General features: G+C 40.7%; 1 protein-coding gene across 1 annotated transcript in view; it reads right to left on the bottom strand.

Moving 5' to 3' along the window:
- Positions 1-4,212: 4,212 nt before the first annotated feature.
- ESYT3 (extended synaptotagmin 3) overlaps positions 4,213-14,399 on the bottom strand; it is a 65,564-nt gene continuing 55,377 nt past the window's right edge. The window contains exons 20-23 of the mRNA XM_064277259.1: positions 13,880-14,011; positions 8,603-8,708; positions 7,579-7,628; positions 4,213-7,136 (exon numbers count right to left, since the gene is read on the bottom strand). Of these exons, the coding sequence (XP_064133329.1) occupies positions 7,100-7,136; positions 7,579-7,628; positions 8,603-8,708; positions 13,880-14,011 (325 nt within the window). The 3' untranslated portion in view covers positions 4,213-7,099. The remainder of the gene's footprint in view (positions 7,137-7,578; positions 7,629-8,602; positions 8,709-13,879; positions 14,012-14,399) is intronic.

Here is a 14,399-nt window from a genome sequence, read left to right on the forward strand (position 1 = left end):
CTTAAACGCTAGCAAGCAGCCATCTAAGATGCATCAATTGGTCTCAACCCACCTGGATCAAAGGAGAATGAAGAACACCAAGGACACAAGGCGATTACAAGCCCAAGAGACAGAAAGGGCCACATGAACCAGCGACTACATCATCCTGAGACCAGAAGAGCTAGATGGTGCCTGGCTACAACCGATGACTGCCCTGACAGGGAGCACAACAGAGAACCCCTGAGGGAGCAGGTGAGCAGTGGGATGCAGACCCCAAATTCTCATAAGACCAAACTTAATGGTCTGACTGAAACTGGAAGGACCCCGGTGGTCATCGCCCCCAGACCTTCTGTTGGCCCAGGACAGGAACCATTCCCGAAGCCAACTCTTCAGACATGGATTGAACTAGACAGTGGGTTGGAGAGGGATGCTGGTGAGGAGTGAGCTTCTTGGATCAGGTGGACACTTGAGACTATGTTGGCATCTCCTGCCTGGAGGGGAGATGAGAGGGTAGAGGGGGTTAGAAGCTGGCGAAACGGACACGAAAAGAGAGAGTGGAGGGAGAGAGCTGGTTGTCTCATTAGGGGGAGAGTAATTGGTTGTGTGTAGCAAGGTGTACATGGGTTTTTGTGTGAGAGACCGACTTGATTTGTAAACTTTCACTTAAAGCACAATAAAAATTATTTATTTTTTTTAAAAAAAGCTGTTGTTTCATGTATTTGTTTTTTCTGTTCTGTTTTAGTTTTGGCTTTGGTTGTTTCAGACAGATTGGTAAATCTGGTTTCTGTTACTCTGTGCTCTCCAGAAGTAGAAGTTTAGAAGTGTGATTTTTAAATCTGCAAATAATAGAATTTCTTAGATTGCTTTTTTATCATTTTTCTTTTTAATGGCTTAATACAATAGACATTTATTATCTCACAGTTTCTATAGGTCAGGAATCCAGGCACGGCTTAGCTGGATTCTCTGCTCAGGGTTGCATCAAGGTGTCAACCAGGTTTGGGGTCTCCTCTGAGGCTGGGGGTTCTCTTCCAAGCTCTTGTGGTTGCCGGCAGAATTCATTTTGTTGCAACACTCATGGCAGCTTGCTTCTTGAAGGCCAGGAGTAGGGAGTCTGACTTCACAACCCTCTTTGAAAGGGCTCACCTGATTAGATCAGACCAACTGTGATACTTTCCCTTTTGATTGTCTTGAAGCCAACATCTGAGGGACCTTACTTACAGCTGCAAAATCCCATCATTTTTGCCATGTAAGACAACATAATCATGGGAGTGATATGCCATTATCTTTGCCATATCCCACACTCGAGGGAGAGTATAAGGGCAGAGGGCATTGGAGTTAATTTAGAATTCTTTCTACCACACCCAGAAATTTACATAAAATTAATTATTTTAAAATATACCATTCTGTGGCATTTAGTACACTCAGATATCCTTGTGGCTTCCTCTCTTTATCTCCTTGTAGTCTTTGTTCAACCCTGACAGTCCCTATCCCCCTTCCCTGCTATATTTTACTCCAATGCCATTATCCCTTTCTCATATACTACCTAATTTACTTATTCACCTAGTTTATTGCTTATCTCCCCCCAGTAGAATGTAAGTAAAGGAAGGGATTTTTTTGTTTTGTTCACTGCCCAAATTCTGGGCCGATATTAGTGCCTGGCACAGATTAGGTGCTCAGTACGTAGATTTTTTTTCTTTTTTTATTATTATACTTCAGATGAAGGTTTACAGAACAAACTAGCTTCCCATTAAGCAATTAATACACATATTGTTTTGTGACATTGGTTACCAATCCCACAACATGTCAACACTCCCTTCTCGACCTTGGGTTTCCTTTTATCAGCTTTCCTGTCCCCTCCTGGCTTCTAGTCCTTGCCCCTGGGGTGTTGTGCCCCCTTAGTCTCATTTTGTTTTAGGGGCCTATCTGATCATTGGCTGAAGGGTAAACCTCAGGAGTGACTTTATTACTGAGCTAAAAGGGCGTCCGGCTACCCTCCTCTCGGGGTTTCTCCAGTTTCTGTCAAGCTAGTAAGTCTGGTCCTTTGTGTGTGTGTGTGTGTGTGTGTGTGTGTGAGAGAGAGAGAGAGAGAGAATTTTGCTCTACATTTTTCTCCAGCTCTGTCTAGGACCCTCTATTGTGACCCCTGTCAGAGCAGTCAGTGGTGGTAGCCGGGCACCATCTAGTTGTGTTGGACTCAGTCTGGTGGACACTGTGGTAGTTGTGGTCCATTAGTCCTTTGGACTAATCTCTCCCTTGTGTCTTTGGTTTTCTTCATTCTCCCTTGCTCCCGAAGGGGCAAGACCAGTGAAGTATCTTCATGGCCACTGATAAGCTTTTAAGGCCCTCGACGCTACTCACCAAAGTAGAATATAGAATATATCATTTATTTCTAATTTTATTGCATTGTAGTCAGAGAACATGGGCTTTTAGTATTGAATCTTTAGAATTTGTTGAGACTTACTTTATAACTTCGTATATGATGAATTTTTATACATGTTCCATGTATACATTTTAAAAAGTCTAATCGCTATTTGTTATATATGTATTATACTATTATGTTGTTTAAGTTTTTATTTCTATCCTTTCTTGTCAGTTTCTGTGAGATACTGAAATCTCTCACCATGATTATGGATTTATAATTCTGTCAAATTTTGTTTTATATATTGAGTCTTTTTTGAAAGTATATATAAGTTCATAGTTGATATATCCTCCTGAGTATACCTCTTTATTGCTACTAATGTGTATCTCCTTGGATGTAATTTTGTCCTTTCTTTTAATTAATACTTGATGAGTATTTCTTTTCCATTTTAATTTATTTCACTAAACATTTTTATTGTAAAACATAACACATATGCTAAAAATTATATTAATCATAGTGAATGATTGTAAAGTAAAACCCATGTAACAGCCAAGAAATGCAACCTTGGTACTCTTAAAAGGCCATTTTTTTAACCAACCATATGTCCCTCCCCCTGGAGGTAACCATATCTTGCTTTTATGTTAGTTGCTTCCTTTATTTTTTTGTTTTTAATAATTTTGCTATGTTTGTATATATGCCTAAACCAGTATGGTTTCATTTTGCCTGTTTTTTAACTTTATAAAAATAGTATTTTTCTTTATTACTATTTCTTCCCCACTACTGATTTGGAAGCTTTATGTTTCAACTCTATTAGTTTTGTTACTCTATTTTACGAGTTATCTTACAAATTCCAATACATACTTTGTCAGTCAGGGCCCAGTCAAGAGACAGAAACCATATTGCACTGGTAGCCAAACAGGAAAAATTTAATATGAGAATTGCTAACTAGTAAAAGCTGGTTAACTACTAAAAGAGGTGAATGAAGACTCTAAGTGGGTATAAAAGTATCAATTTCAGAAAGCAGATAATACCCAGAGGCTAAAGGAGAGTAAACAAGGAACTTAGAAACTTAGAAGAGAGCTTCCTCACTGCCACCCTGACCGTCCAGTCTGAAATTTAGACCTGAGGAGAGGTTTGACTGCCACGGGAACATGCAGACCACCTCTGGCAAAGAAACATCCCAGAGGGCACTGGCTGCTGTTGAACCATGATGGTCACAATTATGATGGCAGAGACTGAAGGCATGAGTGAGGTAAACTGCAGGGGCCTCTAAGGTAAGGAACAAGTGTTTAGACAGGCTGATCTGCTGGCTGGGTGGAAAACAGTGTTTCAGGACAAAAAGCAGTGTCCCCCCTCCAGGCCCTCTATTGGCAAAGCCTAACATCAAGCCCACTGGTAAAGAAGACAAGTCTGCAGTAGCTCCAGCATCACTAAGCGGGGGCAAAGAAGGGGAGATTCGGAGCTGAGAGGTAATAAATTAGTAACTGACTCACATACTTACTTTTATGTTTTTCTAATAAATTACAAATATCTTTACCTTCATAAGATAAAAACTTGAATACTTTTTCTCTCAACCAGCCCCACCTCCCATCTATCAATACTTAGATGTCATTTTAGTTCCACTGTGTTTTTGAATCCTTGCAAAACTTTTTGGTCGCTTGCTTTCTTGTTTATATTTTTTAAACGATTAATACTTACTCAGGTTTACCAACATTTTATGAATTTCTTTGCTTCCCTCCCACATGCCAGTGTTACCTTCGTGGTATGTTTTCCTTCTTGCTGAGGTACATCTTCTGGCCATTTTTTAGTCTGATATTTCTGCATGTGTTATATTTTTTTAGCCTGTTTTTGTTTCGTGAGTTTTGCCAGTGAGCTTCCTTTTAATGGGAATTGTCAGCTGCAGTAGTCCCACATGTGGCCTGGCTGGGAGAGGCAACCTCAGGGCCAGTTTTATGGTTACTTCTGTCAGGGCTTCACAGAGTTCCAGGTTCTAAAGCAATTTTCATAACAGTTTCTAGGTCTGGGGGTTCCCCCTGCAAGTTGATGTTTTGTAACTTCAGACCCCATGCTCCCATGGGGAAGACTAGGGCCTTTAGTTTCTCACAGTTGATTGTTTCCACCCATTTCTGGCAACCAATTCCTTGCCCTTATTTGTAGCCAAGGTGTTTTCTGATGGGACAACTTTTCACCTCCATGTTGCACGCACATGGCCTGTAGCCTTATCTCCTGTCTGGTGTATGCTAACATTCTAATCCCAAAAACACCTGAACTCCCCTTAAGCCCCTATACACTGATTTGGTTTTCTCTTTGGACCTGGAACTTAACCTGTGTTACTTTTTAACTGACCATGTTTAAAACACATTTTATTCGTGTTTTAATTAGATTTTCTGTGTGTTTGGAAAAGGAGGGTTGGGTTTTCTTTTTTGTATATTTTTATTGTTGAAAATATGTACAGTAAAACATATACCAATTCAACAGTTTCTACATGTATAATTCAGTGACACTGATTACATTCTGAGGGGTGGGTTTTCACTTGTCTGCTTTGTCACCATCTTTTTCTTGTTTTTAATTGTTTTCAATTGTACTTTAGATGAAGGTTTACAAAGCAAACAAGTTTCTCATTAAACAATTCGTACATATATTGTTCTGTGACCTTGGTTGCCACCCGCGACATGTCAACACTCTCCCATTACCAGCCTTCCTGTGCCCTCCTGCCTTCTCATCCTTGCCCCTGGACTGGTGTGGCCATTTAGTCTCGTTTTGTTTTATGGGCCTGAATGACTTTATTACTGAGCTATAAGGGTTTCTGGAGGACATACTCTCGGGGTTTCTCCAGTCTCTGTCAGACCAGTAAGTCTGTTTTATTTGTGTGTGTGTGAGCTAGAATTTTGTTCTACATTTTTCTTCAGCTCTGTCTGGGACCCTCTATTGTGATCCCTGTCAGAGTAGTCAGTGGTAGCCAGGAGAAGCCAGGAACCATCTAGTTGTGCTAGACTCCGTCTGGTGGAGTCTGTGATAGTTGTGGCCCATTAGTCCTTTGGGTCACCATCTTGATCAGTACTTGTTCTGGACTGCCAATATTCAGGATGTGATATATATGTCTCTGGTACTTTACCATTTTCCAAGCATTTGTGTATTTAATGAGCATCACAATGGTATTGTGAGGTAGACAGGACAGGCATCGGTTGCCCCATTTGACTGAAGAGAATTTGTCATTCAAGACAGAAAGCACAGCGGAAACAAATTTTATTACACATCTACCATGTGTTTAGCACAGTCTTGGATGGTAGGAGTGAAAAACAATTCAGGTAGTTACAGTTCAGTTGAAGAGTCAACGCAAACATTAAGTGTCGAAACACAGTAAAGTAGATGCTTTGTATATGACCTTAGTAAATGCCTAATAAACATTTTTTTTTTTTTTAATTAAATGTCACAAGGCAGGGAATTGTTAAGATGGAAAATGCACAGTGTTGACAGTAAATGCTGTGGAGGTGGTGGAGAGAGGCCGTTTCATCCTGGACTGGCTTAATGGAGATTTGAGCTAGGCCTTTAAAGAGGGAGTAGGATTCAAGTAGGCAGGTTAAAGTTTTTGAACCATTCTGGAATGAAGTATCTGCACATGAATAAAGTAGCAGAAAATTGGAGACCAGATTATATTAGGCCTAAAAGGCAAATTAACAGGTAGGCTTTGATCTTATAAAAAGCAAGAAATTGTAGATAATTTATAAGTGAGACTACCAGGACAAAAACTTCAGGATGGTGCCATTCTTCAGAAAAGCAGCGTGAAGGCAGTGGTGGGATAGTGTGGCAGGGGGGTTGTGCCTAAGTGGATAAGAGAGGAGGGTGTGACCTGACAGCTCCAGGAAAGTGAGAGGGGACAAGCAGTATATTTGGTTTTATAAAGTTTGAAATGCAAAAAAAGTACTTGTTTAAATATATAATTTACGTAATTTGCTTTTAACATGTTATTTAGGTAGACCAGCCAATCTCATGGAAAAGTGGAACTGAATTCCTAAGCCTGTCTCAGATACAGAAAGCTGTTTCCTCTCTGGCAGTGACACTCTTCAGCAGTCTGCAGCATTTTTCTATGGTAGTTTAGCTGTAGACCTGGGTTTGGAATTAAGCTTGCATTTCCAGAGAGAAATAATGCCACATGCTAGTGTGTGGTCCCAGGCCATCCCACACAAGAGGTATTTAATTGATATCTCTATAGTACTGTTGCCAAAGGGAAAGTACATTTTAGTTCCAAATCAGAGACTGGAATAAATCTCCAGGCATGGAAGCATCAGAGGTGGCAACCAGCAGGCTTTGGCACTGTTTTAGAGTGGGTCACTTTTTACTCCCGTAAAAGAATCTTTATCCCTTGGTCAGTCACGGCCCAGGAATACTCCAGTAATAGAACCCCCTCTCCCCCAGTGTCAGGAATAGGACTCTTACTACATACAGGTCAGTATGGTCTCTAATTACATATCAAAACTGAAAAAGTAACCAGTTAGGTTATGATAATGATTTACTAGGTGAAATACCCGATTTTTTTCTGGATTCAAATAATAAAATCCAACCAAGAAACAGTAGTTTTTGCATTTACATGTCTGCCTCTTCCTAGTACTATCCAGTCATTGAAAAAAGAGTAAAATTTCACACAGGAATGTACATATATATTTTCAAATGACTGTTCTGATTTAAATTACAAAATATACATATATACGCATTTTAATATAAAGGAATGAAGGTGCTAGCAATGCTCAGTGGTGCTCATCATCAACTTTCAGGCTGTCCATCTGGAGTCAGTTTGTACCTGTAAGATAGGTGGGTTTGGACCTGTGTTAGTACTGAGTATGTGCTGTGGTAGTAACAGAACTAGACAAGCTACCTAGTCCTGCCTCCCTGGGCCTCCGTGGGACCAGTAGAGCCCATCTCTATGTAAATCGGCCTGCCAGGATTAAGGCTAGAGCTTGTTGTTGTTGTTAGGTGCCTTGGAGTGGATTTTCTGACTCATAGCAACCCCATGTGACAAAGCAGAACTGCCCCGTAGGGTTTTTACACAGGTCCATTAGGGAAGTGAGATCTGCAGTGGTTAAAGACTTAAATAGGTATAAAATCTGTCTCCCTCCTTGATAACCAAAGGAGCTGAAATAATATTGATAAGGGAAGAACTTTGGAGAGAGAATATGGGCAGCTCTCTGGGACAATGTCTCGAATAGCAGATAAACAGTGACGAAATGAAAAGGCACACTTACCATTGTGAAAAGCCCCTAATCAAATCTTCTTTTGATAAGTCAATCAGTACCTAAAAAACCACAAATAATCAGTTCCCCTCCAAAAACCAGATTTAAAGGGAAACACATTGAGATAAACTGAATTGACCATGAAAGCCTTGGGTTTGGGGGTTTTGAGCAGTGGCCCTTTTTCCTTTGGTTTTTAAGATGGAGTCCCTCCAAAGAGGCAGTACACTGACCTCAGTGTTCTGGATAAAGGTGAATTGCTGTTTAGAGTTACTTCAGGAATTTGAGGTAAGTTAAACATTTTCCCTTTTCAAGCTTTATTTATGAATGTCATATATAGAAAGAGAGAGCAACTTGCTCCTACTCATTAACTGGTTAGTAATTTTAAGCAACACACCATAGTTCCCCTATCTGTAAAAATGGGGGTGATGCCACCTACTTCATAGGGCTTAAAAGACATGAATATAAGTACCCATTGCCAGTGAGTCGATTCCAACTCATAGCGACTCTATAGGACAGAGTAGAATTGCCTCATAGAGTTTCCAAGGAGCACCTGGTGGATTCAAACTGCTGGCCTTTGGTTAGCAGCCATAGCTCTTAACCACTACACCACCAGAGTTTCCGAGTATAAGTTAAGTGTTTATTATAATGACTACAACCTATTATTCAAATATCATTCCTTTACCTCTTCTTGGCATCTTCTACTTTAGGTAAAATCCATCAACACAAAAATCTTGTTGTAATAAGAACAATGGATTATGTATCAAAACAAGATTTAATACAATAGTAGGTGTTCAGGTACTTGTGGAATGAATGAATTTGTATAGATTCCAGAGTTTGTTAAAATAGGATTTATCACACTATCTTATGCTTTTATATTCTTTAATTAGTTTAAAGAATAAAAAAAACAAAAAACCTCCCAATGAGACCATTACCCTCCTTAAAGTCAGGGCCTTCCCACTTACTAATTATACCCTTGCTCATGTGCCTGGTCTACCAGTGAACTCCAGTTACTACCCACAATCCCTTCCGTACTTACTTTTCCTAGCTCCTTTCTTCTGTGTGAGCCAAGTGGCCTACTGTTTTTCACTGCAACATCTAGTGACCTTTTCTTTACTTCTTCCATGGGAACAAAGAACTCAAATCTTTAAGAAACAAAAAGAAAATGAGATTTACATATTTCAACCATTTTTTTGAAAATCTAAAGTATTTCCCCCCACGAGTCTGTCAGTTTGTCATACTGTGGGGGCTTACATGTTGCTGTGATGCTAGAAGCTATGCCACTGGTATTCAGATACCAGCAGGGTCACCCATGGAGGACAGGTTTCAGCTGAGCTTCCAGACTAAGACAGACTAGGAACAAGGACCTGGCAGTCTACTTCTGAAAAGCATTAGCCAGTGAAAACCTTATAAGTTGCAACAGAGCATTGTCTGATATAGTGCTGGAAGATGAGCCCCCCAGGTTGGAAGGCACTCAAAAGATGACTGGGGAAGAGCTGCCTCCTCAAAGTAGAGTTGACCTTAATGACATGGATGGACTAAAGCTATCGAGACCTTCATTTGCTGATGTGGCACAACTCAAAATGAAGAGAACCAGCTGCAAACATCCATTAATAATCGGAACCTGGAATGTGTGAAGTATGAATCTAGGAAAATTGGAAATTGTAAAAAATGAAATGGAACGCATAAACATCAATATCCTAGGCATCAGTAAGCTGAAATGGGCTGGTGTTGGCCGTTTTGAATTGGACAATCATATAGTCTACTCTGCTGGGAATGACAACTTGAACAGGAATGGTATTATATTCGTCATCAAAAACAACATTTCAAGATCTATCCTGAAGTACAACTCTGTCAGTGATAGGATAGTATCCACACGCCTACAAGGAAGACCAGTTAATATGACTATTATTCAAATTTACGCACCAACCACTGAGGCCAAAGATGAAGAAATAGAAGATTTTTATCAGCTGCTGCAGTCTGAAATTGATCAAACATGCAGTCAAGATGCATTGATAATTACTGGCGATTGGGATGCGAAAGTTGGAAACAAAGAAGAAAGGTCAGTAGTTGGAAAGCATGGCCTTGGTGATAGATACAGTGCTGGATCGAATGATACAATTTTGAAAGACCAACAACTTCTTCATTCAAATACCTTCTTTCACCAACATAAACAGCGACTATACACACGGACCTTGTCATGTGTATACACAACATGGAATACACAACAATCAAATCGCCTACATCTGTGGAAAGAGACGATGGAAAAGCTCAATATCATCAGTCAGAACAGACCATCAATTGCTCATATGCAAGTTCAAGCTGAAACTGAAGAAAATCAGAGCAAGTCCACAACAGCCAAAATATGACCTTGAGTATATCCCACCTGAATTTGGAGACCATCTCAAGAATAGATTTGACACATTGAATGCTAGTGACCAAAAACCAAATGAGTTGTGGAATGACATCAAGGGTATCATACATGAAGACAGCAAGAGGTCGTTGAAAAGACAGGAAAAAAAGAAAAGACCAAGATGGATGCTCAAACTTGCTCACGAATGTCGAGCAGCTAAAGCAAAAGGAAGAAACAATGAAGTAAAAGAACTGAACAGAAGATTTCAAAGAGTGGCTTAGAAGACAAAGTAAAGTATTATAACGACGTGTGCAAAGAGCTGGAGATAGAAAACCAAAAGGGAAGAACACACTCGGCATTTCTCAAGCTGAAAGAACTGAAGAAAAAATTCAAGCCTCAAGTTGCAAGAGTGAAGGAGTCTATGGGGAAAATATTAAGCAACGCAGAAAGCATCAAAAGAAGATAGAAGGAATACACAGAGTCATTATACCAAAAACAATTAGTCGATGTTCATATGGGAACCGATGGTACTGAAGGAAGAAGTCCAAGCTGCTCTGAAGGCATTGGTGAAAAACAAGGCTCCAGGAATTGACAGAATATTAATTGAGATGTTTCAACAAACAGATGCAGCACTGGAGGTGCTCACTTGTCTATGCCAAGAAATATGGAAGACAGCTTCCTGGCCAACTGACTGGAAGAGATCCATATTTATGCCTATTCCAAGAAAGGTGATCCAACCAAATGTGGAAATTATAGAACAATATCATTAATATCACACGCAAGCAAAATTTTGTGGAAGATCATTCAAAAATGGCTGCAGCAGTATACCAACAAGGAACTACCAGAAATTCAGGCCAGTTTCAGAAGAGGACGTGGAACCAGGGATATCACTGCTGATGTCAGATGGATCCTGGCTGAAAGCAGAGAATACCAGAAGGATGTTTACCTGTGTCTTACTGACTGCAAAGGCATTCGACTGGGTGGCTCGTAACAAATTATGGATAACATTGCAAAGAATGGGAATTCCAGAACACTTAATTGTGCTCATGAGGAACCTTTACATAGATGAAGAGGCAGCTGTTCAGACAGAACAAGGGGATACTGATTGGTTTAAAGTCAGGAAAGGTGTGTGTCAAGCTTGTATCCTTTCACCATACCTATTCAATCTGTATGCTGAACAAATAATCCGAGAAGCTGGACTATATGAAGAAGAATGGGGGATCAGGATTGGAGGAAGACTCATTAACAACCTACGTTATGCAGATGACACAATCTTGCTTGCTGAAAGTGAAGAGGACTTGAAGCACTTACTAATGAAGATCAAAGACCACAGCCTTCACTATGGATTACACCTCAACATAAAGAAAACAAAAATCCTCACAACTGGACCAGTGAGCAACATCAGGATAAACGGAGAAAAGATTGAAGTTGTCAAGGATTTCATTTTACTTGGATCCACAATCAACAGCCATGGAAGCAGCAGTCAAGAAATCAAGAGATGCATTGCATTGGGTAAATCTGCTGCAAAGGACCTCTTTAAAGTGTTGAAAAGCAAAGATGTCACCTTGAAGACTAAGGTGCACCTGACCCAAGCCATGGTATTTTCAATTGCATCATATGCATGTGAAAGCTGGACAATGAATAAAGAAGGCCAAAGAAGAATTGACACCTTTGAATTGTGGTGTTGGCAGAGAATATTGAATATACCGTGGACAGCCAAAAGAACGAACAAATCTGTCTTAGAAGAAGTACAACCAGAATGCTCCTTAGAAGCAAGGAATGCGAGATTGCGTCTTACATACTTTGGACATGTTATCAGGAGGGATCAGACCCTGGAGAAGAACATCATGCTTGGCAAAGTACAGGGTCAACGGAAAAGAGGAAGACCCTCAATGAGGTGGATTGACCCAGTGGCTGCAACAATGAGCTCAAGCATAACGATTGTAAGGATGGTGCAGGACCAGGCAGTGTTTTGTTCTGTTATACATAGGTTTGCTATGAGTCGGAACCGACTCTATGGCACCTAACAACAACAAAGTATTTCATCCACTTCCCTACTTTTTAAACAGAAGATATGGACTATTGAGAAGAGTGCCCCGAGCAGTACTGGTTCATCACTACAGATGATCCCTGTCCTGTGTTCTTAAACCTTGAACTTTTAAGAGGCTGTTTGCTTCTCTGGGAAGTACCTTGGACTACTCAGTTACAAAAAACAAAAATCCACTGCCATTGAGTTGATTCCGACTCATAGTGACCCTGTAGGACAGCGTAGAGCTGCCCCGTAGGGTTTCTAAGGCCATAGCCTTTAAGGAAACAGACTGCCACATCTTTCTCCCAGAAAGTGGCTGGTGGGTTCAAACTGCTAACCTCATAGTTACCAGGTGAGTGCCTAGCCACTGTGTCTCCAGGGCTCCTTAACTGAGTTATAAAACCAAAACCAAACCTGTTGCCATCGAGTCAATTCCGGCTCATAGCGACCCTATCAGACACAGTAGAACTGCCCCATAGGGTTTCCAGGTAACAGCTGATGGATTAGAACTGCTGACCTTTTGTTAACAGCCATAGCACTTAACCAGTGTGCCACCAGGGCTCCAACTGAGTTATATTACTGTCTTATTTTTTCTGACTCTATTCTGGCTGCCATTTTTTTCAGCTGCCCCTTCTCACTCTTAATAGTGCCTGCTAACAGGTCCAGCTCAACTCCTTTCTAAGTTTTTGTTTGTTTGTTTCTGACCAATTGAGGGCTAGAATGCTGAACAGTCAGATTTACTACAGTTGCATGGAAAATATTGTTTGCTTCTGTGGAATAAAGCAGAGGAATCTTTGTGTATGTGCTTTGTCATGTACTTCTAGGTTTATTTTTAGGGTGGGAGTTGCCAAAAGCCTGCTCTCCAGATAACCTAGACACTTGTACTAATATCCTCTTATAGTTTTGAAAGAGAATTACTAACAGATTAGATTTGTCACAGAAGTCAAAGGTTAAAGCCCCTCCCTCCTGGGTTCCCACATAGCAATTTCAGCATGTGTTTATACTTGTGTCAGTTATCTTTAAAGACAAGGTCCCTTGTGTGGCTCTAAAATGTAAGATGGTGCCTGACATAAAGTGTTCAGTAAATGTTGAATGAATAAATTCTCTCTTCCCCACACTCTTTCTTGACATTGATGAACCTGAAGTGTAGCTCTTGAAGGAACATATTTGTTCTTAGACATGGCCCAAAGTGACTCAGTATAACCCTTTTAAAATGAGTAGTTATTGACTAGGAAAAGAGGAAACCAAAATTTTCAGGAGGAATATCTTCCTAGATTCCTAGACATTTCCTAGAAATGTCTTCTCTTAGGGCCCTGGAGCAGGGGGAAGCAATGATGAGACTCTGACTTCTGCACCTTGAGCATTATCATGGGTGCAGTCAAAGTGATATCAAGAATAAGAACATTTGAGATAAGACTTGCCCCCACTAACCTGTCAAAGGCAGAAAATATGATTAGAGATACTCTAATCTACCAGTCCTGTCCCCAAGGACATGAGTGGATAAGCCTTTGTGGAGAAGGGGAAGGTCTATCTCACTTGCCACCTATGCCTTGTTGCAGGCGGGAAAAAAGATCAAAGAGCTTGGAGTCTGGAGAGAAATTTTAAGTCCTTAGATTCAAAGAATGTTTACTTTTCACTGCTAGAATTAAAACAGATTCAAAGGAAACATTTGACCAGTATGAAACATTCCATAATTAGGAGTACTTTAGCACCTCTTTAACACCTATGGGCAGGAGAGGTGGATAACCATTTTGATAAACCACCCTGGCAACCCTTTTCTCCCACTAAAGTACAGAAGCTTCATGAAGGAAGAGACCACGTGTTCCTTCCCAGCCTTAGCCCCTCACAGCTTCTAGCAGGCTGTCAGGCACACAGCAGGTAGTCCAAACATACTAGTGAATAAGGTACTGTAGGAGGCCAGCTGACCCACTTACGTCTCATCAAACTGGGGCTCCAGGGTCTTCCGCTTCACTGAGGTCTTCTTACGACTTGCCCACCTCCTTTCTGGCAACAAGTACACACGGACGTAGGGATCAGCTCCACTGCTCGTACAGGGTGTCAGGTTTCTGATTTGGTTTCAGAGGCAGAGAAAAAAGTCCCCTGGTTTTGAGACACTATGAAAATACTTATTTGGGAGAAAGCTATAGTAGACATTTGGCTTTAGATGGGCCTGAGGATAAGATGCTCTGTAGTCTAGACGACCTGCTATGGACTGAATTGTATCCCCCCAAAATGTGTGTCAACTTGGGTAGGCCATGATTCCCAGTATTGTCTGATTGTCTACCATTTTGTAATCTGATGTGATTTTCCTATGTGCTGTAAATCCTACCTCTGTGATGTTAACGGGAAACCCTGGTGGTGTAGTGGTTTAGAGCTAAGGCTGCTAACCAAAAGGTCAGCAGTTCGAATCCACCAGGTACTCCTTGGAAACCCTATAGGGCAGTTGGTTTGGTT

Source organism: Loxodonta africana, chromosome 26, assembly GCF_030014295.1.
Source record: "Loxodonta africana isolate mLoxAfr1 chromosome 26, mLoxAfr1.hap2, whole genome shotgun sequence".
In the NCBI taxonomy this organism is placed as follows: Eukaryota; Metazoa; Chordata; class Mammalia; order Proboscidea; family Elephantidae; genus Loxodonta; species Loxodonta africana.